The sequence below is a fragment of the Pavona decussata genome, unplaced genomic scaffold, assembly GCF_977016875.1.
Source record: "Pavona decussata unplaced genomic scaffold, jaPavDecu1.1 SCAFFOLD_202, whole genome shotgun sequence".
In the NCBI taxonomy this organism is placed as follows: domain Eukaryota; kingdom Metazoa; phylum Cnidaria; class Anthozoa; order Scleractinia; family Agariciidae; genus Pavona; species Pavona decussata.
In genome coordinates this window covers 2,532,501-2,559,590 of record NW_028145610.1, presented here as the reverse complement: position 1 = coordinate 2,559,590, position 27,090 = coordinate 2,532,501, and the positions used below count along the sequence as shown (strand labels likewise).

The following is a 27,090-nucleotide window of genomic DNA, read 5'->3' as shown; positions in this document are numbered from 1 at the left end:
AACAAAGTAGGCACCGTCCTTAAATGCTGTCTAAGGACGCCTAGTTGCAAGGCCTCCCTCTCTTGTTCGTCTCTATCCGATTCAGGTTACATGGTTGGAAACGAATTGATCGTGAAAGCCCGGGAGAAGGCCGTACAAGGAACTAGGCAATGTACGAGGGAGGTCACTGAAGAGTGGATCCACTTTATTTTCAGTAATCAATAATTGTTGGTTTCCCATAAAATCTCTGAACTCTGTAGGATGAATTGCAAGTGGGTTCATCCACAGTGCACAAGAACAAGACTAACCACCAAGGTGCATCTAATTCTGCATCTAAGGTATGGGACTATTCATTTTTTTTGTACGCTTGAATCTTGAGAAAGTGGAAACTTCCTAACGTCATCGATACGCGATGCGTCGGAAGCTGATGTGACTCTTCCTAAAGTATCCTCAAGTGCATACTAATCTAAAAAGAATAATAGCCCCATTGAAAGGGTTAATAATATGTTTCCCTCACGAAATAACTTAAACAACAATTAAGTAGAATTTCTCATAAGTCAAACCGTTCTGCCTCGTCATCACTAAATCCACCAGTCGTGGCCAAAGACAAAATTTGATTCAGTTGGGAAATATAGAATGGATATCTGGATGTAGCAGCTTTAAAAGAGAAATATGCTAGGTGATGTTTACATCGTACCTACCTTCTTGTCAGTCAAGCAATTTTTTTCTTTGAACAACGAGAAAGGGATGTTGAGGACGGCGATCAAAGATATAGGTGAGACTTAACAGTTTATAAGATGTAGGAGGACAATTTCTGCTATCAAGACTGACTAGATATTGACCTGGGCTGGTTCGGTTGTTCAAAGAGCGGATACTGCTTTCCAGTAGATAGATCGCTATCCAGCGGATAAAATGTACTCCAACCAATACATTTTATCCACTGGTTAAAGTTACCCGCTCTTTGAACAACTGGGCCATGTATATTAAGTATATGTATATTTACGGAAGCCACTGAAAATACGGCAAACCCACAAATTGGTAGAAATACAACTTTCTGACAAAGTGGGTAAAGCTTATATGCTGTGATTTAATTTACAGAAGGATATTGAAGAGGAAAGAGAAGACAACTTTGTTTCTCTTGAAGAAAATGGTAAACATTTATCCAATCATTTGTTGCTTTTTGAGATCCACTTAATTAAGTTATTTTCTTGCCAAAGAGTTTCGTTTTTAACAGAACCAAAAATTATTTTAACAGCAACTGAAGAGCAAAGCGTCGCACCTAAGGATAATGGTACGTTTTTTCTTTTACAACTGTATATAATGTCGCTCTATTATTTGACCTTTTTTTTTTACCTGTACCCTGGACCGTGCCAAGAGGCCTATTCATTCTTTTTTCTCAGTTATGGAAGACATTGCTTGAATTCACGTGTTGCCCAATTTAAAGTGTGCGTGCTTTGTTAGAGATCATTCTTTTTAAATTGCAGCCAAGATAGAAAAGAAGAGAAAGAAAAACAAGCAGAAGAAAATGAAAAAGAAGAAGAAAAAGGCGCAGGAGAAAACGAAAAGTGCTTCAGGTGAGGAATTAAGATTTGGCCACCCGGAGTTGAATAGACTCCTTGTGTGATTTCTACAGGTCACACTAGTTGGGTCTCAAAGCCGATTCTATTTTAGAGGAGTCAAAACTAACATTGAATCCGAGAGAGTACGGAAAGGAACATATGTGTCTTCAATTGATTCCCAAGTGTTTTGAATTGTTTGCTGCAGCAGTAGTTATCGCCGCAAAAAAGAAGTCATCAAGTCGCGCATCTTATTGGGCAAAGATCAGATCACCCAGTTACACGCCATTTTCCCAAATTTTGGTAATTACTTCACGTTATTAAGGGAAGTTACAAATGTCACTTAAAGAAATACAAAAGATGAACCGCAAATGTTTACTCAGTTAAATGAAGTTTGCCACCTTTACTTTTAAAACTAAAGCTCTAAAGCATCTGCAGGAAGAATTAAACGCTTTATATAATAGGGATTAACTTAAAGCGTCAAACATTCCACAATAATCTGTTGGGGAGGATTCCATTGTGCTACATATTTCAGTCAAATCAGGGTCAGCTAATGGACACAAACTGCAAAGGCTTCAGTCATCACAGCGAGAGCTTCAACGCTTTTTGGCACCCTTCTTTTAAGTATTGATAAAGAGTGAAAACATACTCAGCGTAATCAACATGATTTCTTTATAGCCTTCGGGGGCGGTAGGTCCAGTTTTGGAGACCCAAGAATGCCTGCCCAATCCCGTCGATCCGCAATGCTTGCCACTATAACTGATTTAAGTCCCGTCCACTTCTTAATATTTGCAAAGCCATGTTTTTCTTGATCTTCCTCTTCTTTGGTGAATACCTCGCGCGATGGCCGTATATATTTATAATGTGAACTTCTTGTATTTCAGCCAATCAGAAACCATTGCCTAACACCAACTCTCCCTCTCCTGATGGAAGCGCTGATGAAGATGAATCTCAAGAAACGGATTCTGTCATTGGAGACACAGATATAAGCCTGGGGTATTCCGACTTTACCAACAGAGACATCAATACACCTTTTTCTAACTTATCGTCTACCTTTAGGGCCTCAGTTGTGGGTGAAGATGAAGACTCGCTTCCTGATGACTTTATTAAGGTGCAATACTCTCGCCGTTCTTATGGGCAGGCAGCCAAATCAGCAGCTATCACAAATGTACCAGATCCTCATCGCCAGCTTCAAGATCAACCACCGCAAAGAGCCATTATGACCACAGAATTACCATCCCCAAATGAAGCAGCAACAGCCCAGCCAGTCCCTAAGCGGAGCACAAAAACACAACTGCAGCAGATTCATCACCTCCCTATTCTCGAAGTACAGGCTAGTGCAACCCGTAGAAAAGAAGAAATTCCAGACCTCTCCAGTTGTTCTGAATTTCCCGTCTTGGGGAACGTTTCATCTCAAATGTCAGCTCAAGGTCCTCAAAACACTTTTGACATTGCAGGCGATAATTTTGAAGAATCTAACGGGCTAAGAGCGCCGCCTATGAAACCGCTACTCCAGGAAACTTCGCAGAGGTCTGAAAGGGAGGAGTCAAAAAATATCAACACTGAGCGACTTGAAGAGATCTCTTCTCAAGGGATGCCTGGTGCTCTTAGTAGTGGCAGCAGCACGGATTCGTTCCTTTCTTGTTCGACAAAGCATGGAGGTTGTGAGAGCTCTTCCAAACCAGTCACCCTTTCTGAGGACTATAAAACCAACAACAAGTCAGAAAGTCCTCTTGCTAGGCAACCGCTGGAGTTCAATGATTCTAGAAAGATTCCTGAGGGGGTCTTTGTTGTGTGTGACCACTTTCTACGGGGCATTTGTACACTCAAGACCTGTAAAGCTTGTGAAAATCGTGGCCTGATGAAATACGCTTTATGGAACAACATCAAGCGATACTGGCAAGAAATAAGGCCATACCCTGCTTTTAAGGTTCACCCAAAGGTTACTTTGGATGTCTGCCGACATTTCTCCGCTAACATGCGTTGTCCAAAGGAACCATGTACCTTTCCTCATGGAAAAGTTGAATTAACTATGTGGACAATGGAACGGCAAGGTGGTGAGTATATTAATCACGTTTCATTCATTAAAAATAGTGATGCCAGTCTTGTGAGAACTCAGAAGGAGCACTGATCTATGGCAACTAAATTGGAAGGTGGATGTCTTTAGTCATTATTCGAGTGCCATCTTTTAGATGCTTAGCATCTCCGGTCAACCCTCACTGCTTCGGTTGTAAAAATGGGTACCCATTAGAAGCTACAGGGGTAAAATCTCGATGGTTTAACAGAAACTCCAGGATGGAGTGACTTTTTAACTTGCGTCACCTTCTGCTAAGAAATTGAGAATAAGATGGCAGACTTCAAAGAACAAATTCAAAGTTATTTTACTTTACTTGATTGACAATCTTTGAATGCTTCTACCTTACGTCTTAAATGTTTCTAACTTCTCAACAGTTCTTCCTACACCTCAAGAAAGTTTTTCAGTCGGCGCTTTATCCAGGAGAATTTTGTCATCAGCTCGAGAATCGTCGACCACACATCCTCCTGTACCGAACACAGGTACCTCACAAGAAAGAAGAGATGATTTTGCTGTCTCTTCCAGCTTGACATTGACAGCTATGGAAGAATTCCCCATGTTAGGAGCTGTTTCCTCGCAAACAGCTATGACAAAAACCACTTGCAATACTACGACTTCAGTGTGGACTTCTAAGGATACATCTGGTGCTTCGTTTAGTGAAGTCTTGTCCGCGGCGAAACCCATGATAGTGTCTTCTCAAATAGCTGAAGTGGAGGCTGCTTCCAACACTCAAAGGTCCACTGCACATATACCTAGGAATGCGTCCTCCTCCACCTTCCCCACTCGACCTGAGGTACTTACCCAGATGATAGGTACAGGGGTTAATTCTACGGAAAGGATTCCCACAAATAACTTCGAAAACACCAGGCCGTCCTCGACGGTTACGCATTCTAACGCATCTGGAAGATCGACACCTGCCCCATCCTTGGATAACTTGACCACTGAGACTTCCAAAATGCTTCAAAGTGGCGGCCTGACATCTAAGAAGACAGTTGCTGAACAACCTCCTTACTCATTGAACGATTCCAGAAAGATACCAGATAATGTATTCGTTGTCTGTGACGACTTCCTCCAAAAGCATCTTAAGAGACCAGCAAGCATCTACGAAAAGACTAAGGCCTGCAAAGGCTGTGAGAATCGCTCAAAACTAAAGTACGCTTTCTGGAATGATAACAGTAAAGAGTGGCAAGTTATTAGGTCATATCCAATCGAAAAAGTACGTGCAAATGTGGCCTTCTCAGTATGCCGTCAATATGCTGTAAACAGCTGTCTAAGGACAACGTGCTCGTTTCCTCACGGTCAAGTAGAATTACTCATGTGGACAATGGAGAGAGAAGGGGGTAAGTTTTCGAAGTTCGCTGCTAGGCACTAGAACACTAGACATCAGAATCACTGAATTTTAGAGCAAACAGTTCATTTTATTTGCATCAGACTAAAAAAATTAGGTGTGAGGAGAAATTGGCTATAAGAGGCATTTGTGTTTGTTTTTTTTTTTTTCCATATATGTTAGTTCTTCCAACTCCACGAGAAACTCTCATGAGATCACTTGGAAAGGCAACGAGCGAAAGTTGTTCTTCTAGCCAATCTTCACCACAGCTATGGTACAGACCTTCCCCACCGGGAGTTACAAATGGCGCCTACAAACTGTGCAGGAGGTATCTATAGATTCACTATTTTCGTAAAGATAGCTTTTCGCTAGAATATCCGGACAGGTAAAATTCTGTTCCAACTTGTTGTAAGCTTTCAAACTCTAGGGGAGCTCGTCATGTAAACATTTAAAACGCATGAGATAATGTCTCACTTCAATCGCTATGTAACACGAAAATTGGGTAGTATCACCGACTAGTTGGTGGTATCAATGAGATTAGAGAAATCCATCTGAACGTTTGATTAGGCCTAAAGAAGCACATAGGAGCTAGACAGTAATAATATAATGGGGTTAAAATGCTCCCCAAGGAATTTTTTTACTTGGTATCATGTATTTTATTTGAAATCTTTTAAACTTCTTTTTCATAGGTTTTATGTGTCAACTTGCACTTAAATTATTTGTATATTCACCGATAATGGTAACGTCTGTATGACCACGTTTTGGAAAAGCTATGGTTATTATCTTATTTGCAGTTGTTACACGCGTGAGCGATGCAGATTTGGACGGGGATGCATCTTTGCACATAGCATCCAAGAACTAAACGAATGGGAACAAGAATACCAACGCAAAAAAAGGGAAAAACGAACAAAAGAACTCCAAGAGAAGGAGGAAATTGTTTCTATGGAAATGGCATCAGAGATCTTAAAAGGTCCAGCTGAAGACGTAAGTGAATTGTTTTCTTTTGCTCGGATATATTTCCCAGGGAGGTTCAGGGCTCGAGGCTAACTTTTTAGCTCACTAGCTCAGTGGCTAGTACAGGTCTGATTTTACTAGCCAAAACAACACTTTTACCAGCCGCACTTTCACTTTCAGGAAAAGGGGAGGAAGGGAGGTAAGAAAGAATCTGTCCCACGCGTGAAGGTTTTTTTACTGTTTAAAAATTGTATATGCGAATAAAATTTCAAGTCCACCTTAACATGAAAAGCCGCAACTCTAGTCATACAGCACAAAAACCGGCGTCCGGGCGTAGTCTTGTCCTTTTGATTTCCTTTTGTGGTTATTAAATAATTTTCATCTTTGTTTTCCGTCCAGCATTCCAATGCTTTACCAACCAAAATGGCTAGTTAAAGCACAAAACCTTCTATAGCCAAAACTGAATTTTTGTCAGTCTGAGGCTAGTTCGCTAACTTACTACAAATACGAAAGGGAGAATGGTTGGAAGAATTCAAAAGTTTACCTGCACCCAACCTGCAGGCGAGCATCCACATAAGTACGAGTGAATTGTTCCAATTACCCTCTGGTATTTTTCTTTAAATTATGTAAGTTGAGGAAACGTGTTCTTTTTTTTTACTCCTTAAAAAAAGAAAAAAAAAAGCCACAAAATTATATGTGGCTCTGTTTTTGTTGCCTTATTTAAGTCAACAAAGTAAAAAATCAGAGAGCGATTTTAATAACCACAATTTTACAAAAATGTATTCACTCCCCAAATGCCATCGATTGATTGTAAATCCAAAAATGTCATCTTTTTTACACAGCTTGCGGAGTATCTTCCAGGAGTTGAAATTACCTGCACACCTCCAGACCGTAGTATAACACTTCAAGACAATAATGATACGCATGCGTGTCAGTGGACTTTCAACCTTATATTCAAGGTCAGTAAACTTGTGAACTTTTCAACGACGTTCTCCACTGAGTTACTTAATTGGGTAGCTTGTGACTTGTGCCATAGAAAACAACAAAAACATAAACAATAAAAACGCGTATTTTAAAATGCCGATACTGATATTTTTATCCCCATAAATCTTGGTAAATTGTTATTTATGAGGAGTTTATGGAACTTCAAAAGCTAAGGTTGTTTATTAATTTTCACTCAGAAATTCCGAGAATTTCTTTTGCACCGATGAACCAACTAAGGCGGAGAATATCCCTGGTTTCAAAAGCAAGAACGAATCGTTATGAAAAAAGTCGTTTATAAAATTATAGTAATTAAAAAAGTCGTCAAGACACCAAGGTGATATATTAAGTAATTTATTAATTCCTTTACCAAACTCAGTTACTCCACTTCTACATAAAAGAAATAACAGAGGCATACATTATGGTGTTTTGTCTCATCCCGTGGCATTTACAACCGTGAAATGACATTCGTCACTACCTTTCGATTATATCGCGAAATTTTGAAGCTTTAAAATACGACGTTACCTGAAATGACTATGTGATTCTTTTTTTTTTTTTCAATTTTGAAGGCCAACGACGTAGGATGCCTACGTCACGTTCTTCTACTTCATAGATACCACAATTGCTATCAGCTGTCGGAAATTCACGTCGGCTGCTATCAGGAGAATCGTGGCTGTGAAATGTACAGGACATGTTACACGGCTAAGCTGAAAGAGTTCTGGTACAAAGCTCCAGAAGTTAATCTTTCTGGGAGAATAAAAGTGTCTGTCACTGTCTCATTCAATTCCGCCCTGTATGGAAATTTCGATCAATGCATTGTATTCGACTTTGGAAGAAAACCGTACCTGGTGCAGAGACTTAACGCAGATGTACGAAGCGAATCGTTGTCACGAACTCCCATTGTCTCGCAGCATACTCCTGCTGCTACCATATGGGATGAAAGTTCCATGGAGGTAGTCAGGTTCGTCCATGGAACAGGCGAGGCTCTCCAGGGAGAACACTTATCAAGAACATACAGCCTTCGTAAACAGGTGGACGTTGTAGCTAGCGAATTGAATCTCGATAACTACAAACGAGTCATCCATCAACTGCTGTTTGTGGAGGAAGGTTTCATGAAGGATGAAATTTCACGGTGAGAGCAGCCGCCAAATTCAGAATTGTCGTCTAGGAGTTTTATTTTACTTTGACTACCATAGGGCAGAATTTTTACAAATTCACCCGTGCAAATTCGCATTCCTACAACCAGGCATAAACGTCTTTAAAAGTAATGCAGTAACCAGATAACAACCATTAATACTATGAGTGGAGGTAATTACATTAACATTTGCACTCATTATTGGTAATGGTCAACAGCACGGATAAAAATGGTCTGGGGCTAAACTAAGGCGCCACTCAGTGACCAAACGAAGAAAAAGTGGATCAAGAACAACCAAAGCTACAGTCAGATTAAACGAAAGCTGTTCATATGATTTTGATTATATTGATTTGCATTGGCTATTGCATGACTCTTTAAAAACGTGTCCATGGCTTTTTGGTGCTTTAATTTTTGTTTAGCGGACACTTTATTTTGACATATTTTCCCACAGGGCAATTCAAAGTGCTTTTTAGAACTAAAGCGAGTATAGCGGGCTAATTATGGTTTCCTTTCTTTATAGCTACACTCTGACCAACACACAGTTACATGCTCAACGGAACATCTTTGATGAGATGACTGGGATGAAATGCGCTTTGGACAATGAGCTGTTTGGTGTTCTCTACCTACAAGAGGAAGATGCCCTAAGACCTGACGATGCAGCAGGTCGCCTTCTCTACCGCAACGTCAGCTCCGTATGGCTACAGCAGGCTCTAAGCGTCTCTAACAAAGTCTATGAGGCCCCTGTTGAGAAAGTAGAGAGTGAATGTGTTGTGCTGAGACTGTCATCCAAAATGCGCTCTGACCTACAGCTCTATGACACTTGTGATATTACTGTTAATTCCCAGTTCCAGTTGAACCGCTGGCCGCTTTGTAAGATGCACGCGGCCGTTGATCGGCTTACAACGGGGCAGTTAAAGCGCCTTGTTTTTCCAGAGCCAAGCGTTTCCGTTGCTGTCGGGAGTGAAGTAAGTAGTTAAAAATTCGTACCAAAAAACATACTCAGGATATGTCACAAGGGGCTAAAAGAACCCAAGCCTTTACGTCAGGCCCCTTCCTTGGCAATGACCACATATTTATACCATTTATCTCATTTTTCATAGATCAAGTCGTTGCGAATAAGATCAAAAATAGCCTACGAGCAGCTACCAGAGAATAAAATCCTTTTCCAAACTGCTGCTGAAGTTCGTTAATGTTAACATTAACTTATGCAAGTGTCTGTTGGTGGCTGCTTAAATAGTTGTCTAGCTTTTCATTCAGAGAAGGAAGGAATTATTTGGATTTCTTTAATCTACATGAGATGTGGACTCGTTTTGTTACCGATTGGAGCATGGCAACAACTAGGATCAGAATATTTTTCATTTTGTTATTAACGTTACCATAATTAACGTTTTTGTCTACTTATTATAAATTCAACTTCTACCGCTTTGTACTTTAACTGAGGATGACAGAAGTTTCTGTCGAAACATGTTTTATTGACTCAAAAGTTTTTTCGTTTTCCTTAAAATATTTTGCAATTTACAACTTCCATTTCTCATAGCATAAACGTCATATTTGGTGAACTAACCAACCGTTCAAATATTTAGGTGAAAATTCGCTGGCAATGGCTTCTCGATCAACGACTGAATGAGAACCAAAAGAAGGTAATCCAGCGAATTGCCTCGCCCGAGTACAACGCTCCTCCTCTGGTGGTGTTTGGCCCATTTGGGACTGGAAAGACGTTCACGTTGAATCAAGCCGTTCGCCTGCTGGTTCAATTAGATAAGTCACATAGGATTCTCCTATGTACCCATTCAAATCGTGCAGCTGATATTCATGTGGAGCTGTTAGATAAGTACTTGACCAAACAGAACGGCGTACCTGCAGCAAGGCCATTGAGGGTTTATCAGCCTATGAGAAGGTACGTTGACTGTTCTGCAAATAACTTGTATATTTCGGTTAACTACATCGTTAAGCACGTCCCAAAGAATAGTGGCAGGTACAAGATTTATGTTGTGTGGTAGCATTTTTTGTTACAAAAGTGCCTCCTCGGCGTTATGTATGCTATCACGCCCCCCGCCGATTAGCATGATACTACTAATGATGTAAATGTCAAACACTACAGTTGAAGTAGTCATACTGCGAAAAGCAACAGCCCCCAAAATATCTGCTTGTGCTTCTTATATCATTTCGGAGGCAATTCAGTAATTATTAATTCTGTTGTTGTGACAAAAGTATGGTTTTTCGAAACTCAATTTCATAATGGCAATTTTTAGGTGTATCTAGTTTAGAATAAACTGTTAGCTGACAATAATTATCCCAAAACATTGACTGCAAATTTTGCAAGTCTAAAAGTGAAACGCAAGACAATTTTGCAAAGCCTTGCAAAATGCTAATTTCTTAGATCGCTTAAATATAAATTTTGGTCATTTCATTTAGGTTGGAAACGGCATCCGAAACAGCGAGGAATTACTGTCTGATCAAAGACGACCTGTTCTTGCTGCCTTCTCGTGACGACCTTGTTGAACATCGTGTTGTAATCACCACTCTAAGCACATCACAAGTGCTACTTGATCTACAAGTGTTTCATGGCTTCTTTACCCACATTCTTATTGACGAGGCCGCCCAAGCACTTGAACCGGAGGCGCTAACACCATTGGTCTTCGCTGGGCCTAACACCAAGGTCGTCTTTACTGGTGATCACATGCAGGTATTGTATTACATGTGCGCATTGAAAGGTAAATAATAACAGTATTCTGTAAGTGTTGCTAGCCTTAGGTAAAGGTTAGCAGTTCTCAGTTGCTACTTCCACAAGCCACAAGCCATTCCCTTTATGTATATTTACCATGTCAGCAGGAAAAGAGACTTGACCATGCCAGTGGGCCCGACATCCCTTTGAAAAAAGCACACATCCAATTGTTACAATGACATAAATAGTAATATACACTTATACAACAGTTATCCAAAGACGGCGTAAGAAGTGTTACCTTTTAAACTGATCACGCACATTAACGCCGTTTATTGTTATGGTTAATGGTTCTAGGACAGTACGGTACAAAAATTGAAGGCTAAAATTAGCCGTTCGTGTAGTGGTGTTGATGCGTGCAATGAATTCGAAATGGCCGCTTCAGAGTCGAATTATATCAGTCAATATCTTATCAAACAATCTCGCAAGGTATCTGTTTTATGTTGGCTAAAAAATTGTTTGAGAAAATCAATCGCCATTTGTAAAACGATTGTTTATTAGAGAGCCCTGTACACCTGAACGTATTTGCCTCCCCGTTTCTTTCAGATGAGCCCAGAGGTTTATTCTCCTCAAGCAAGGCGGCTGGGCCTACAAAAATCTTTAGCTGAACGGCTGTTTGATCTCTATGGCAAAGATAAGCAAGAGGCAATAGATCAACCCAAAGATAAGCAAGAGGCACTAGAGCAATCCAATGTCTTGTTCCTGACGGAGAATTATCGTTGCCATGAGGATATCCTCAAGTTTCCCTCTGACAATTTTTATGGGGAAAAACTGGTTCCTCGAGGTCAAAAATCTCAGCCAGCGCATCCGAAGTACGGTCCTCTGTTGTTCTTTTCAGCTCGTGGCAAGGAGCAAAAGGAGCATGACAACTCCTATATTAACTTGTCTGAGGTTTACGAAGTCGTCAAGAGAGTGAAAGAGGTCGCAAGCAATTGGCCTCGTGTTTGGGGTCCTGAGAAACGATCTGATATAGCTGTTCTGTCCTCATATCGTTACCAGGTGAGACTCAATAATTGGAATCAATTTTTCTGATTTCTGAAAGCGATCATAAGGGGAAACAAAGCTTATCGCGCTCCTAATAGCTTTCTGTTGAAAGCAATAGCTAGTTGAACAAGGTTTTCTTGCTACCTCAATTAAGTCAGTCAAAACAACATTCAGCGTTGAGACGCTGTGTTTCAACTGAAATACTGAGCCAGTCATTATTGACAAGAATTGTTGACTTTTTGCGTTGTGTCAGCGGAAAGCCGCTTATCCTAAACTTAGATATAGTTTTGAAATGTATCCAGGTTCTCCTTCAGGGAATTCCATAAAACTTAAAATAGGATATGACCCATATGACACTTTATGATCTCAATATTAAAAAGGGTTAATGGTTTTAGGTACAAGCCATCCGAAATAGCCTAAGGAAGGAGAATCTGAAGGAAGTGAAAGTGGATACAATACACAATGTTCAAGGTAAAGAAAAAATGTCACCATCTTCAAAATTTGAAATGTATAATTGAACGTAAATTGCTTTATCCTTGTGGAACATCAATAATTTACGGAAATGGAAACATAAAAAGTTTTGTGATCATTCTAGTTGACTGATCGACTGCCTCGCTAATTGATGGACTGACTGACTGACTGACTGGTTTAAAAATGGAGGATGATATGGACTTGCAGTCTTCCTAAATAACGGATAAGGGCCTGCGGGAGGGTTTCCCTAGCGATTCACCGTGAATGCCTCTGATTTTATTTCACAGTAAATTGAAATTACTTTAAGTTCTCCTATAGTAAAATATTACTGAACAGCATATTTCAGCGAAATTTTGCTTTTAATGTTTCTTGTTGAAACGGCCTGAATAACAGACGATTCCTAATTTGTGTATAAAAACTCTTTAAAATTGCTTAAAAAAAAATTACTCGAAAACTGTGTTTTGATTTATATTGAACAGAAAATTACTTTGTAAATCGATTTAGGATCTTTCAAACTAATTTTTTTGTTGGGAGTGATTCTTGAATTGTCACGGCTGTCATTATAGAATAATGCTACCTGAAAAAGTTGTTTAAAAAACCAGAAACCTTGTCTCGGTTGCTAGGGAAACCCTTTTCTCTATAAAAGAGACTTATTTCTCCAGCTCAAAAACTGACAGCTGGACTGACTGACTGATTCTCTGACTAGGCAGCGTTGATTACCTAATGTGGGAGACTTAATGCTTGCTTTTATTACTTGCTTCCCAATTAAGGGGAAGAATTTCGAGTGCTTTTCATCAGCACCGTTCGAACATTTCATACCTGCAAGCCACAGCAGGAACAGATACGTGCCAGTGGATCTGATCGACAGTTGTACTGGGAATTCTTGTCTGATCCAAAACTGCTAAACACAGCGGTGACTAGAGCCAGGTGTTTGGTTGCTGTTGTCGGTGACCCTGTATCGCTGTGTACCGTTGGAGAATGTCGCAGTATTTGGAGAGACTACATCAAGAGATGTGACCAAAAAGGAGGGCTGTTTGGAACAACTATAGTTGAGCTTGAGAAAGACATAAACGCAGCTATCGCCAGCATCCAGCTTAACCCGGAAGCACAGCCCTTTATCCCAAAATGTCCACCAGCGCCAGAACAAAGTGTCAGCACATCGGCGTCTGGAGGAAACAATGCCTCTAACAACCAAGAGGCTCTTGAAGAAATACAAGACGAAGAAGGTTATGGGTTGCACTCAAGTGGTCTTCAGGAAAGAAGTGAAAATGCCAACGAAAAAGATGAGCACGATCGAGTAGACGCCTCATATACTTACAACATGGCTCAGGACCGGGATGAACAGCATAAAGAAAAACAAGATGATGATCAAGAAGAGAAGGAAGAAGAACCAGACGATGCAACTGCAGAAACAGGAGACTTCCAAGATGACCTTCTTGAAGATGAAACTGTATCTCCGAGATTTATGGATGAAATTATTCTAGCATTTGTAAAGGAATGCGAGGAGACATTGAAGCGAGATGCAGACAGAAGGGGAATGTTTGAAGAGTCTGAATTTCCTCCCTTGGAGGCCTCCATGTCTAAGATCAGCAAAATTCAGTCACCTGGGAATGAGGAGCCTTACTTATTTAAGGAAGAAGGGGATTTCAAAGATCTGTTTCCAGAAGTAAGAGTTGTCAATGGTCGCGTCGAGGTGCGTCTTACAAACCTTGGCATTTACAAGTCTCCCTCCGAAAGGGCTCAGCGAATTATAGCTTCCACGAAACAACAGGAATTTTTGGATCCTTCTGTCTTGAGGAAGCTTCTTGACGATGAGCCGCAAAAGTACATTGTCTGCAATCTTCGTCTTAGTCCCGAAAAATCCCAGGTGGGATATGCAGAGATAGAAGACACCAAAACTCCAGACATTCAAATCAAAGGAAGAGTTCGCCAAGCGTTCGACAAAGATAAGGTGGTCTTGGAGCTAATTGAGAAGAAAGCCCGCTCAAAAGTCGATGGCAGTGAACCTCACGTCCAAGGAAAGGTTGTGGGTAGGTGTATAGCGTTAAAGATGTTAAACAACATATTACCAGTTATCCATTAAACTCATACAGCAGTTAGATTATCAGCGTGCTGCCCCGGTATCCGGTTTAGAATTTATAAAATTAGGAACATTGTAACTTCCGATGGACAGGAGATATTCATCCCCTCAGAGCCCCCGTCTCACTCCCAGTTAACATTTATACTACAAGGTAAAGAAGGTCCTAATAAAAAGCAAAGAGCAATGCTCTTACTAGTTACATTCACACCTGAGGTTTCGTACGAGACTCATGCACTAATCATGATAGGTTGCTACGCCTCCACAAAAGCCACTTACAGCCACATATAAATGTGTGGGTATGTAAAATGTAAAATAACAAACCTTCCATTTATCTTCACTCGTCTACCTTACACAGGTGTACTAGAGCACATTATCAGCCCCCACGAACGCCAGTTTGTGTGCACCACAGACTATGAAAACCCTGCTCTGATGGTACCCATAAACAAGTCAGCTACAAAACTGGTGAATCTAACAGACAGGAGCTGTAAAGATATACCAATCTACAAGAAGGATCAGAACGACAGGGCGACTAAAGTCAACATGATGAAGAGAGAGAAGGTCCTCAGCGGAAAGTACCTGTTTGTTGTGAAGTACCTTCAGTGGAGACGAGACTTCAGCTGTCCTTTAGGAATTGTCGTAAAAACAATGCCCAGAGGGGAGGACCTGAAGACTAGCCTGGAGATTGCCTACGCTGAGCGTGGTATAAGAAGAGCTTTTAAACAAGCCACCATGAAATATGTCAAGGAGAAATTTCCACCTGAGTGGTCCATTCCTGAGAACGAGTACGCTAGTCGTACTAGGGTTAGTAAAGCTGTTACCATTGATCCGCCGAGATCTCTAGATCTTGATGATGCCCTGACGATAGAAAAAACCTCATCATCCGCTTTCCTGGTAGGAATCCACATTGCAGATGTCAGTTTCTTTGTAAAACCAAACTGTCCACTGGATCATGAAGCCTTCTTGCGTTGCACATCGTATTACCCTGGGGAAGAACAAGAAAATATCCCAATGCTGCCACGTGAGCTGAGTGAAGGCCACTGCAGTCTTCTGCCCGACAAGGAACGTCTTGCAATATCAGTGTTTGTCACACTTGACGAGGAAGGAAAGGTGACTGAAGAACCAAACGTAAAACGCACAATTGTCAGATCCTGCTGTCGGCTGAGTTACACTGAAGCTCAAGTGATTATAGATGGAAGAGGTGTGAGCACTAGAGAAGTCTCAGAGGAAATTATGGAAAAGGTCAGGCAATTAAGCTCACTCGCTCAAAACCGAAGACGTTACCGGTTGGGAGACCGTGCCTTTGATCATTGGCAAAACGAGGGGGTTGGTGAGTTTGTTGAAGCTCACGAGCTGGTGGAAGAAATGATGATTCTTGCTAACGAGGAAGTCGCAAAATTTCTGTCCAAAAAGTGTTCTGAATTGGCGCCTTTGAGAGTACAGCTACCTCCTAAAGACCACAGACTAGCTGAATGGGTTGAAATGTACGGCAAATACGCTAGATTGTCACTTCAATTTGCAAAGATCTTCCAGAACGAATCGAGTGAGTCACCACCACTAAATGTGATGCATTCTGAGAAGACTTCGTTCAAAATCCACAAGTCTGTTTGGGGTGCAATATGTAAAGCTGTAGAGTCTTGTGATCTTCCCACAGCTCATCAACTGATATGCAACGAGAGAAACCACCCTCAAATTGCTGCAGCACAGTCCCATTTTAGACGGATTCAGTCCGAGTCCCGGTTTGTCTGTGAAGGTGATCAGCCCTCCGAGAAGATCCAACACTACTCACTTGGTATGCGATCATACACTCAGTTTACGTCTCCAATAAGGCGGTACATGGACATCATAGTCCATCGTCTCCTTCTTGGTTTACAATCTGGTAGCCGTTATGAAGAAAACATGACGAAGGATGAAATAAGAAAAGTTTGTCGCCGCTCAACGTTCCTACAAGCCAACGCACGAAAATTTGGCAAGGATTGTAAGAGAATCCACATGGCAACCAAGCTTCAACAGCGGTGCCATGACACACGTGTTTTTATTGAATCTATTGACCAACAGTCAATCAGTCTTAATTTTTCCAAGCCAGAGGATGACCACCTAGCAGGGAGACAAAAGCGATTGCTCCTAAGCCATCTAAATCCAGTTGCTCTAAAAGAGGAAGACGTGGACGGGAATGGACATAAGTGTACTGTTCTCAAGTGGAGGTTTAGGAAGTACGTAGCGCCAGACGCTCAAGGAGACTTACGGGGAGAATGCGACGGTGGTATTGGGGAATTAGTGGAGATTCCCTCTGATATTTGGCTCCGTGTATTGGATGCCATAAGGTCCAGTGACGAGAACGAGCTAACTACGATAATCAAGCAAACAGAAGCCAAGTTGAGAATCTTGTCTGCACCACAGAGATTTGAGGATATTCCACAACGCAGTTCGCCTGAGTACGCCCGTGGTGAGGCTTATAAACATCCTCATTACGATGACAAGGCTCCCTCATTTTCCGGTGAAACCGTTTCTCATTTTTATGAGAAAAGTCTTCCTTTGAAAAGTTACGATTTCTTTTCTGTACAGCTCTGCCCTCATATGATACGTGGAATACTGGAGCCTGATATTCAGTTGTTCAAGATAAATACTCACATTAATATCTGCATCGAGCATCGAAGGTACCCGCGCGAGTCGTTTGCTCACACGGCCAGACATCAGGCGTCAAGAGAGAGGTATGGAAGCATTGATGAGTACATAAATGCTTGGAAGCCTGTCCTTGCGATGGAGGCCGCGACGGAAGCTGTCAAGGAGAATGACGGCTTCATCATTGAACAAATTAACGTGGTGTGGGAGCAGGATGATGGTATTGTTTGTGGGCAGATTTCTCTTCCCTGGAACTACTGCAGTAGCCGACAACTGGAATTTTATCCTGGAGATCTTGCGTGCGTTCGTGTCCCTTACTCCAACACGGATTCACCTTCTTCTAGAGGGACATCTGATCAGGCAAAGGTCAGTTATGATTGTATTTGTTCGCCTTATAACTCTGATCGCATGATATGATGCATTTCCGATATCTTTTTAGCTATTTCATACAAAGGTCGTTCGATGATCTAAGATGTAGCCTGCAAACGCAGACTAATTTCCGGCGATCTGCGTTCGCTGGTTGTCTAAGATGTTATTCGCAGGTCGATGTTAAGCTGGGAAGCAGAAGAAATTATTTTCCAGCTCAGTAAACGAAATTGGATAGACTTTGAAAGTTTTTCTTCTTGACAGGGCTTCTCAAACGTAAAAATATTCGATGAAAGCGTCAGGACCGATTCAATCGCTTTATAAAGTTGATCGTTTAGCAGGGATTGTTAGTTATCTTGATTGGGATGTTCCCCAACCCTGATAAACTATATCATCCATGTTAACTGATCGATGTTAAGCAACAGGCGAATTAATCTGACGAGCTGTGGGGTATTTTACCTTTACTCTTGCCCAGCGCTGTTCTCAAATTCCCAACCCGAAGGCCAAATATAGGACATAGTTCAAGGATCCTCCATTTCGAATGACTAGCGCTTTGAAGTATATGCGTGAATCGGTTAGTATTGCCATTTAAATTTCACAGACCGAGAAACATATTGCTGTTGATGAAAAAGAAAAACATTAAAGGCCAGACGTTCCCCTCATTTGCCCTGAGGATTTACGTTGATTGATACGTTATCTTGATAGCAGATTGCTCCAGATCATTTGGTTCAAAACCGAGGCGCTTGTGATTTCTGGGTGGGTCATTGCATTGTCAGAGACGTAGTCCGCATCAAAGAAAAAAAAGTGACAAAAGTCAAGATGTCCATGCACCAGGCAGCATCAAATGTTCCGGAAGGACTCACAAATGGAAACGGTTGCAGGAGCACAGTAGAGCTCATTCACAGAACGCTTCCGCAAAGGTAAGATACTGCAAAGATATTCAACACGATCTACTTTTGTTTACCTCATTTAAAAAGACATCAAAATAAATTGAAAAATATCTTGATTATATTCTGGAATAAGAATATAGAAAGCATGATATCATATGTTTCAAATTGAAGAATACGGGAGCACTTCGTCAAAATCAGGCTAGTTTTGTCGATCACAAACATTTTCCCCCAAAGCTGAGCTTTTCGCAGCTGCTCAATTTGCGTACATAAGTGCAAGGATCTTCCTTGTCTTTACATCTTTTTGTCCGCTTTTCTGAAATATATGACATTTATTCCATCCTTACTGACTAGAAATTAAGGCATCCGACCGATAATCTGGAGACCCAGGTTCAAATCCTTGCCGAACCAAATTTTTACTCATTTCCTTAGTTGCGTTGATTTCTTTTCCTAAATTAAAAGTTATAAGTATTTCTTTCTCAGAAATCCCTGGTGAATTGCCCCCCAAAGTAATAGGATGGCTATCCTAAGAAAGTGACGCAATCCGTTGCTAAACAATCTCCTCCCCTTCCTTACTGACCAGTATAATATATAGTTGCTTATTTTTTTTATTCAGCTATATATTAATTAAAATATTCCCCCCTAGACGCATGTATGCAGCACTTTGCAACAAACTAAATGATTCATCAGAACTAGTTCATGCCATTTGTAAAGGAGAAGAACCGACGACGGCAGGTATTGTATGAATAACATTTGGCTCTGTTCTTTTCTATGTGTCAATTATTTCCCATTCATATCATCAAAAAATTGGTGGTTTACGTTGCATCAGATATTGCGCCCTTTTATCCAAATGCCTTTCTTTATATTTTAAATTTTAGCCACTGAATAGTAGTAAATAAGTAACATAAACCAGCGCTTGGAAAGACGATAAAGAAGTTTGATGCGATCATGTTATGTATTTTTTTGTTGCTTGATAGCTTCTTTTATGATGACTCCTCACTACAATTTCCGATGCAGTGGCTTGACAGAAAATGTACTTGTTCCACCGACTTTAATTCTAGAATGAGTGAATATAACATTATGGTCAATTTTAATTCAAAGGTAATTTTGGTGTCGAAGTCCCTTCTATCTTGTCCTTGGTGCAACACAGTTTTAAACGCCTAAACCAGTATCAAGAAGCTGCAGTGAAAGAAGCACTCTCAAAACCATTCACACTAATCCAAGGCCCGCCTGGTAAGTCAAAACTGTCACGTCATCAAACCCGACTTGATTTAGTTACTAATGGTGGAATGTTGTATCAGTCATAAACAGGGAAGATATCCCATATTCAACAACAACAACAACAACAGCAACCACAACAATTTATTTACAAATTCAGATGCTATAAGGGGGCTTGTCCGGCAAATATTCCCCCCAAGAGAACTTCCGTGCATATTTGTTTCAGACATGTCCTAAATATTTACACTAGACACTATGTTCTCGGCCTGGATAGGATGCTTTTTGGTTGAATTGTGCGTTTCAACCCCAAATATTTCTAAACGTCTACCAGTTACAAAGAAAGTAAACATTGATACATAAACACCATTAAATCAGTCAAGACATCTATATGTCCATTTTTATTTTACAGAAATATTATTAATACTCCTCCGGATTATTTTCAGGCACCGGTAAGACCGTTACGGGAGTGCACATCGCTTACTGGTTCGCAGAGCAAAATAAAAGGTTGAAATCCTTCAAGGTTCGAGAAAAGGACACAGAAGAAACTGAACCGGATGGAGCTTACAAAGCACCACCCCAAGTTATTTACTGTGGACCTTCTAATAAAGCTGTGGATGTAGTTACAGGTAGGTTTTGTCTCCTTCGTATTAAGTGGAAGGCTTACATAACACCGATATGAATTTCGAACCCGTAGCTTCATGTGGCTTTCTCTTCCATTCGTTTACACTATACAGGTCCAGCTGCCCAACCATTAACGAATCAGAACGGTTGCAAGCTGCATTCTGGTAGCTCTACAAATACCAGATCAAAATTCTCATGCTTACGTGCATCGAACCTTTTACCTGCATGGATATTTGAACGCAGTGTGGCCGTTCGTTTTATTTCACTTGACGTCTGACCGTTTACTTACCGATTACATTTTACACCGCTATGCAATAAAATGAATTATACAAACGGTTATAACACACCTATTAATGTTAAACCTCACACGTGCAGTGGGCGGGAAGGTCGGTTATAGGCGCGTGATTTGACAGCAATTATGGGCCTGTTATGATGGGGACTTTGGATCATTTTAGTAGACTTTCCAACACATTTCCAATGATATTTAATGACTCTTTTGAGCATCCACAAATGCACTGCAGTGGGACATTTCAACCGACATTCTAAGCAAGTTCCAAATGTTCTTCCTTCCTCTCCGCCCCTCCCTTCTCTCAACCAGTAGTTTTTATTTATTTATTTATTTATTTTGTTTTGTTTTTTGTTTGTTTGCGTTGGTCCTTCGTACGAACGCGTGTGGTCTTGAGAGCGTGAGGAAATTGAAAGTCAGAGAGACGCGTTCGCTGCCTCCAACATCACCATTTTGCCCTTTCGGCGATTGGGATCTCCCTGTGTGATTTCCCTGAGTGAAAAAAAAACAAATGTTTTGAAGCCTATTACTGCCCGAAAAAAAGCCTCCATCCTCGATCTAGTTAATCTACCAGAATGGACTAGGTAAATGAACAAATAGCACCTAGAGGGGTCCGAGGTAATCTTGTGCTGGTATACGAAATGCCATTTCCTTACTTTGGGATGCCCAGTGCAAAATCAATCACGACAAGTTGTTCATCCACTTCCTGTAAACTAAATTTCCTTAAAATCTCGGTCTTACACATGTTGCTTTTTTTGATGATTTTTCCTCGCTGCTGGAAAGGCTTGTGTCTTCTCCTGGCCATCTTCTCCTCGCTGGTGATTTCAATTTCCATGTCAACGATTCATCTGACAATACCGCAAATAAGTTTCTTGACCTCTTAAACTGTTTCAATCTGGAAGTCTCAAATGTCTGCACCCCCACGCATAAAAGCAACAACGTTCTGGACCTTATAATCACCAGATCCGGCGAAGCGACCGTCTTAAATTTGTCAGTCAATGACCCGGTTATCTCTGATCATTTCGCTGTTCACTGCAACTTGGCTATCAAGAGACCACCTAAGGCTAAGCTCACCCTCACATCACGTAAACTGCGCACCATTGATCCAGACAATCTACGGTGTGATATTCGTTCCTCCGCCTTATACAACTCACCGTCGCACGAAATTACGGACCTCTGCGATCAGTACGACTCGGTTCTATCTTCAATCCTGGATAAACATGCACCTCTGCGCACAAGGATCATCACCTTACGACCTAATGCTCCTTGGTATAGTGAGGAAATCAGAAAACAAAAATCAACCTGCCGCAAGCTTGAAAGGCGCTGGCGACGCTCCAAACTTGAATCAGACTATCGACACTATGCAAATCAACGCGCTGTTATTCGGAATATCATTTTCGAGTCAAAAATGGGTTACTACTCTAATCTCATTTCGGAGGCTGGCAAAGACAACAAAGCCCTGTTTCGTTCAATTGACCGTCTCCTCCACAGGAAAGCAGAGAAAAGCTTCCCAACCAGCTCCTCGGCTGAGGATCTCGCTAACACATTTGTCACCTTTTTTTGAAAATAAAATAACCCGCATCAGAAACATACCTACTCCTCCAGAAATTCCTGAATTCTTTTCCTCCTTGGACATTTCCACCATTGATTGTGAGCTTAGCAATTTTTCACCCACCTCGAATTCCGAACTATCGAAAATTGCTTGTTCTGTTGTACAGAAATCATGCTGTCTAGACCCTTTACCTGCCACTTTACTGAAAGAACACTTCGACTTGCTATTACCATCTATTTGTAGGATTGTAAACTTGTCGCTGGAATCTGGTCATTTACCTTCGTCTCTTAAAAACGCCGTTTTAACACCTCTACTAAAGAAACCAAATCTGGATCATGAAGTTCTCGATAATTTTAGGCCTATCTCGAACCTCAAGGTTATCTCCAAAGTTATTGAGAAGGTTGTCGCTGTGCGTCTTCAAGCTTACCTTGATTTTAACCAACTAACAGAGCCGCTACAATCAGCCTACAAACTCTTTCACAGCTGCGAAACTGCCCTCGTTCGCGTTCATAATGATATTTTGCGTGCTATTGATAATCGTCACTGTGTCATGCTCCTGCTACTTGATCTCTCCGCTGCATTTGACACTGTCGACCACGAAATATTGCTCAAAAGATTGAACTCCAAATTCTCTATATGTGGCACTGCACTCGATTGGCTCCGCTCCTACCTTACTAACCGCACGCAGGTTGTCTTAATTGACGGGAGGAAGTCACAGTCTCTTGAGCTCAAATGTGGAGTACCTCAAGGCTCCGTTCTTGGGCCCATTCTCTACCTCCTTTACACTGCTCCACTTGCCGACATTCTACGTCTCCACGACATGCAATTTCATTTCTACGCCGATGATACTCAGTTGTATATTTCCTTTTCTACTAATGACGATCTGGAACTAACCAACAGCATCGCTAAAATTGAGAAATGTTTATCTGACCTTGATCAGTGGATGTCCTTAAACAAGCTGAAACTAAACAAAGACAAAACCGAACTTCTCTACCTCTATTCAAAGTATTGCCCTCAACAGTCTCTACCTCCACTTCGTTTTGGATCTGATACAATTCAGCCGTCTCTATGTTCCAGAAACATTGGTGTCGTTTTTGATAGTACTATGTCGATGCTCCCTCATGTTAATTCTGTTTGTAAATCTGAGACTCTAGTCTGAGACTCACTGAGACTCTAGTCCACGCTTTTATAACCTCCAAGTTGGATCACTGTAACTCTCTCTTATACAATGTTCCGAAATATGTCATTAAAAAGCTTCAGTCAGTACAGAATGCCGCGGCTCGACTGATCACAGGCTCTCGCAAGTATGACCATATAACCCCTATTTTATTTGAACTCCACTGGCTTCCAGTTTCCGAGCGAATCAAATTCAAAATAATTCTGCTCACCCACAAAGCTCTTCACCAACAGTCCCCCATCTACATACAAGACCTGATACGCCGCTATACAACTTCAAGAACGCTCCGATCGTCGTCTGACGCATTTCGCCAATGTCATGTCAACCATAATCTAAAGTCGTATGGCTCCAGAGCTTTCGCTGTTTCGGCCCCAGAACTCTGGAACAAACTACCTATCGACATCCGTAATTGCGACAATTTAAATGTTTTTAAACGTAAACTAAAGACTCATCTTTCTTCGAATTATTTTAAACAAATATGATTTTTACTTTGTAAAGCGCTTAGAACAGAACTGGATAAGCGCTATATAAGTAGTTATTATTATTATTATTATTATTATTATTATTATTATTATTATTATTATTATTATTATTATTATTATCATTAATAACTTAGATCTCACTCTATAATACTTTACCCCTGCGTTCAAAGAAAGCTTCTCACTAGTTTCCGAGAAATTATGTTTTTGTTTTTTTTTTTACCAAGTATATTGGTCATTCTCAGTGACAACCAGTCTAAGATACATAAGAATGTCCAGCCCAGGCAAGTTAACGTTTACTAGATGGATGTTCATCAAAAGTGATTTATAAAATTCATGTTTGATACACGATCTTCGGCTGGGGATAGCAACAAACTTCGTTAGAGCCTGAAGATTACAAACATTCAGACACTAGGAGAGTTTCTGCCATTCCAACGACAGCCAGCAATAGTTAGAGCGGCCATAAAATATTACTGTACCTCCTGGAGTAGCACCACTTAGTTTAATTCTTACTTATTCATTTTGAGAGGAATTACAAATTTTTCGAAAACGTAGTTAACAATATCGCGATAAGTTTATTTATTTATTTATTTGTATCACTTTATTCATCTAAAGGTCAGGGAGAGGGGTAGAACTGGGGACCTCCAAAGTACAAATTAATGTCTCCATTTTGTCATGGATGTGCTAATACCCACTGCGAAAGGCGAGGAAAGAACAAGAATGCGAGTGAGCGCGAGGGATGGGTCGTAGCAAGAGAACTGCTTACTGTCGCGCGCTTTGCGCTCGCGTCTCACGCTCCATGCACGCGACTCAACCTCTCTCTCACCAACTTTCTCTCTTAATCCTATTTGGTGTCTACTTCGTAATCTAAAATCATTATTACTGGCATGCGTATTTCCAAAGTTTTCGAAGATTGCCCAAGGTATCTACAATTATGGAAAGTAAGGTAGTTGCAATTCTACAGTCATAGCTGTCCTCTACAAAACGCCTTCAACACAATATTGGGTCAGTTAGACTGACATCTGGCAAGTCGTCAATTTCAGCATCTGTCAGTGTTTTAGTAGATATTTGTTTTTCTTGTGTTTGTTCATCGTAGACGCATGTCTTGCATGTATATATTAAAAGTTTGAAACGTGCCTACTTGGTTGCCTCAACAACAATAACTTGAATGGTTATACACTAACTACTCTTCCAGTTAGCATTAAGCTATTGCTATAGTTAATTCAGGCGTGGACAAGATTTTGTTTTCTCTTCAGGATTTTTAACGTTTATGACTCTGCAATATTTACAGGAGCTTATTTATAATGGTATTGTCAGTTCACTAATTAAAATCAAGCTTTTCATAATGGTATTTTCAGTTTACCAATTTAAAAAATTTTGTTTCTTTATTCTTGTGTTGAATCCAATAACAAACATTCATTTACTCATCGCCAATCTCAGGGCCCGTCAGTCCTTTGGGAAGCTTATTCACTTTTAACTACAATTGCTGATTCTAAGTAAAGTGCATACGAAAAATGAAGACACATATGTGTCACAGTAACTCCGTTGGTCTCACCCGGTTCCCATTATCAACAATACTAGGTGTGTTGACTTCTTCTCCACAAGATACGAGAACTTTACGTCTTCGTTCGCAGGCGAGTATTTTGCGGAATTCTCTTCTGAATGCAGGGTTCATTCCAGCGTAAATGAATGGGTTGACTGTATTCGAGAAATAAAGCAAAAACATACAGAGGAGCTCGACGTTTCGCGGCATCTTTCCAACAAGACGGAAACGTCGTAAAAGGACGATCACCCAAAAAGGGACCCAGCATATCATGAACGTGAAAACAACTGCAAAGAGCGATTTACTGATTTTGATCTCATGCCTGCTAATGCCTGTGTTTCTGTCGCGGCTGTGAATTGTCGTTGACGCATCTGTGTTGTGCTGTCGGATCATCTTTGCAACTTTTATGTAACTGATCGTAGTCGTTATTAACGGTGTTAGAAAGAAAAGAGTTACGACAATGCCGTAATGAATCGTTTTCCCGCTTTCGCTGACATGAGCGAGAGAGCATTGGGCATAGCCTGGGGTGAATTCGTAGTCTTGAAGACCAGCCAACCGGGGAACGGCGACATAACAAGCAACAAAAATCCACACAAAAACGAGCAGGGCGCGTGATCTCCTGGCTGAAAACCATCTATGATATTGCTGATCTGACTTGCATATCCTCACATAACGGTTCACAGCTGTCAAACCCATAGTTAAGGGTGAAACATAGATGACAAACAAGTTAAAGAAGGCGTGAAGCTGACAAATCGTTGTACCAAAGTTCCATTTGCTGGTAATAAGTACACCAATACTTAAAGGCATAACGAAAATAGCGGAGAGCAAATCGCCAATTGCGAGAGCGATGATGTAGAGGTTTGATGTTGTACGCAGTCGAGTGTTCCTGTAAACCGAAATGCAAACCAACGTGTTTCCTGTTAGCGACAAAACGTTTAAAATTACAAGCGAGCTGACCTCCACAACGGTTATAAAGAGACTGCGAGAACTCAAATCATCTGCCATCTTAGCTTTTCCTCACAAAATAACCTTTGACGGACGAAAACGTCGGTGTTTATTCGTTCTTGTGATTATACTGAGAACATTTCAAGTTGATTTTAACCATTGATATTTGAAGATCAGCCGGGTTTCATGAATACTTATTAACTCAATGTCTTCTTAGCAAACATCTTGACGTACCACATGTAAAGATACCTGCTAAAGTTTAGCATTTTATGACAGTCATATCCGTTTGGTTGGTTGTTTGTTCGTTGTATCCGTTTGTTTGACTTCTCTCTGTCTACAACGATATATTTCAATATGAAGAATCAACAATGACGCGAAACCTTTTGGTTAATGCTTTTTTCTTCTTTTTTTTTTTGCATTATTATTATTATTATTATTATTATTATTATTATTATTATTATTATTATTATTATTATTATTATTATTATTATTATCATTATTCTTGACCCCGAGACATGTGGAATTATGGCATTATTCATTATGACAGTCGCATCTGCCAAAATCGCATGTTATAATATATTATTGTGGCATTCATTTTATTAAGAAAAATTAAAAGTAACGTTGTTTGAGTTTGAATAATTGAAATCTCATTCGATAGCATTCCTGCGTGCTTGATTTAAATGCAAATAAGCTAGCACGATATCTTCGCACGAATCAAATCCGATTGCACGTTTAACGATGGTTCTTCTAACGTACTTGAATAAAAATCAAGCACGCAGGATTGCCATCGAATGAGATTTCAATTATTCAAACTCAACTCTTTTAGCAAACCCGACGTTTGAATCTTCATTCTTGATAATGATGTTTGATACATCGAAACGTCGAATAACGTTACTTTTAATTTTTCTTGTTAGATGCTTTAACAAGCAACTGACCATCCTATTCATTTCCTTATATTTTCTTTGGGAATAACATAGATATACTGTTTGATACATGCTTCCCCATGTGAAGCCGTTCATCTATCCCTTATATTTATGTTATGGTTCAATTTCATCCCTGGCTCAATTTTTTTTTTCCCTGTGTTCATGTGTATGGTAGTTTAATGATTAATAAAAATTGAACCAAGGACAAAAT

The 27,090-nt window shown here is 40.5% G+C and overlaps 2 protein-coding genes across 7 annotated transcripts in view; one reads left to right on the top strand and one right to left on the bottom strand.

Annotated features, from left to right (window-relative positions):
- Positions 1-27,090, top strand: part of LOC146461120 (3'-5' exoribonuclease HELZ2-like) — a 48,006-nt gene that overhangs the window by 12,602 nt on the left and 8,314 nt on the right. For 5 of the 6 annotated variants that reach the window (XM_085087401.1, XM_085087400.1, XM_085087399.1 and 2 more), the window contains 21 exons: positions 240-317; positions 1,078-1,129; positions 1,235-1,270; positions 1,464-1,553; positions 2,420-3,592; positions 3,987-4,949; positions 5,120-5,264; positions 5,731-5,920; positions 6,733-6,849; positions 7,441-8,003; positions 8,527-8,971; positions 9,590-9,903; positions 10,422-10,692; positions 11,275-11,727; positions 12,108-12,183; positions 12,954-14,213; positions 14,619-17,248; positions 17,954-18,168; positions 18,782-18,870; positions 19,237-19,368; positions 19,797-19,979. In XM_085087401.1, coding sequence (XP_084943527.1) covers positions 240-317; positions 1,078-1,129; positions 1,235-1,270; positions 1,464-1,553; positions 2,420-3,592; positions 3,987-4,949; positions 5,120-5,264; positions 5,731-5,920; positions 6,733-6,849; positions 7,441-8,003; positions 8,527-8,971; positions 9,590-9,903; positions 10,422-10,692; positions 11,275-11,727; positions 12,108-12,183; positions 12,954-14,213; positions 14,619-17,248; positions 17,954-18,168; positions 18,782-18,870; positions 19,237-19,368; positions 19,797-19,979 — 9,475 coding nt within the window. The remainder of the gene's footprint in view (positions 1-239; positions 318-1,077; positions 1,130-1,234; positions 1,271-1,463; positions 1,554-2,419; positions 3,593-3,986; positions 4,950-5,119; positions 5,265-5,730; positions 5,921-6,732; positions 6,850-7,440; positions 8,004-8,526; positions 8,972-9,589; positions 9,904-10,421; positions 10,693-11,274; positions 11,728-12,107; positions 12,184-12,953; positions 14,214-14,618; positions 17,249-17,953; positions 18,169-18,781; positions 18,871-19,236; positions 19,369-19,796; positions 19,980-27,090) is intronic. The other variant, XM_085087398.1, reaches the window with a different exon arrangement.
- LOC146461121 (melatonin receptor type 1B-B-like) lies at positions 19,986-26,425 on the bottom strand. The gene is made up of 2 exons (XM_085087427.1): positions 23,602-26,425; positions 19,986-21,009 (listed from the first exon to the last, which is right to left on the bottom strand). The coding sequence occupies exon 1, from the start codon at positions 26,014-26,016 to the stop codon at positions 25,000-25,002; it is 1,017 nt and encodes a 338-aa protein (XP_084943553.1). The 5' UTR covers positions 26,017-26,425; the 3' UTR covers positions 19,986-21,009; positions 23,602-24,999.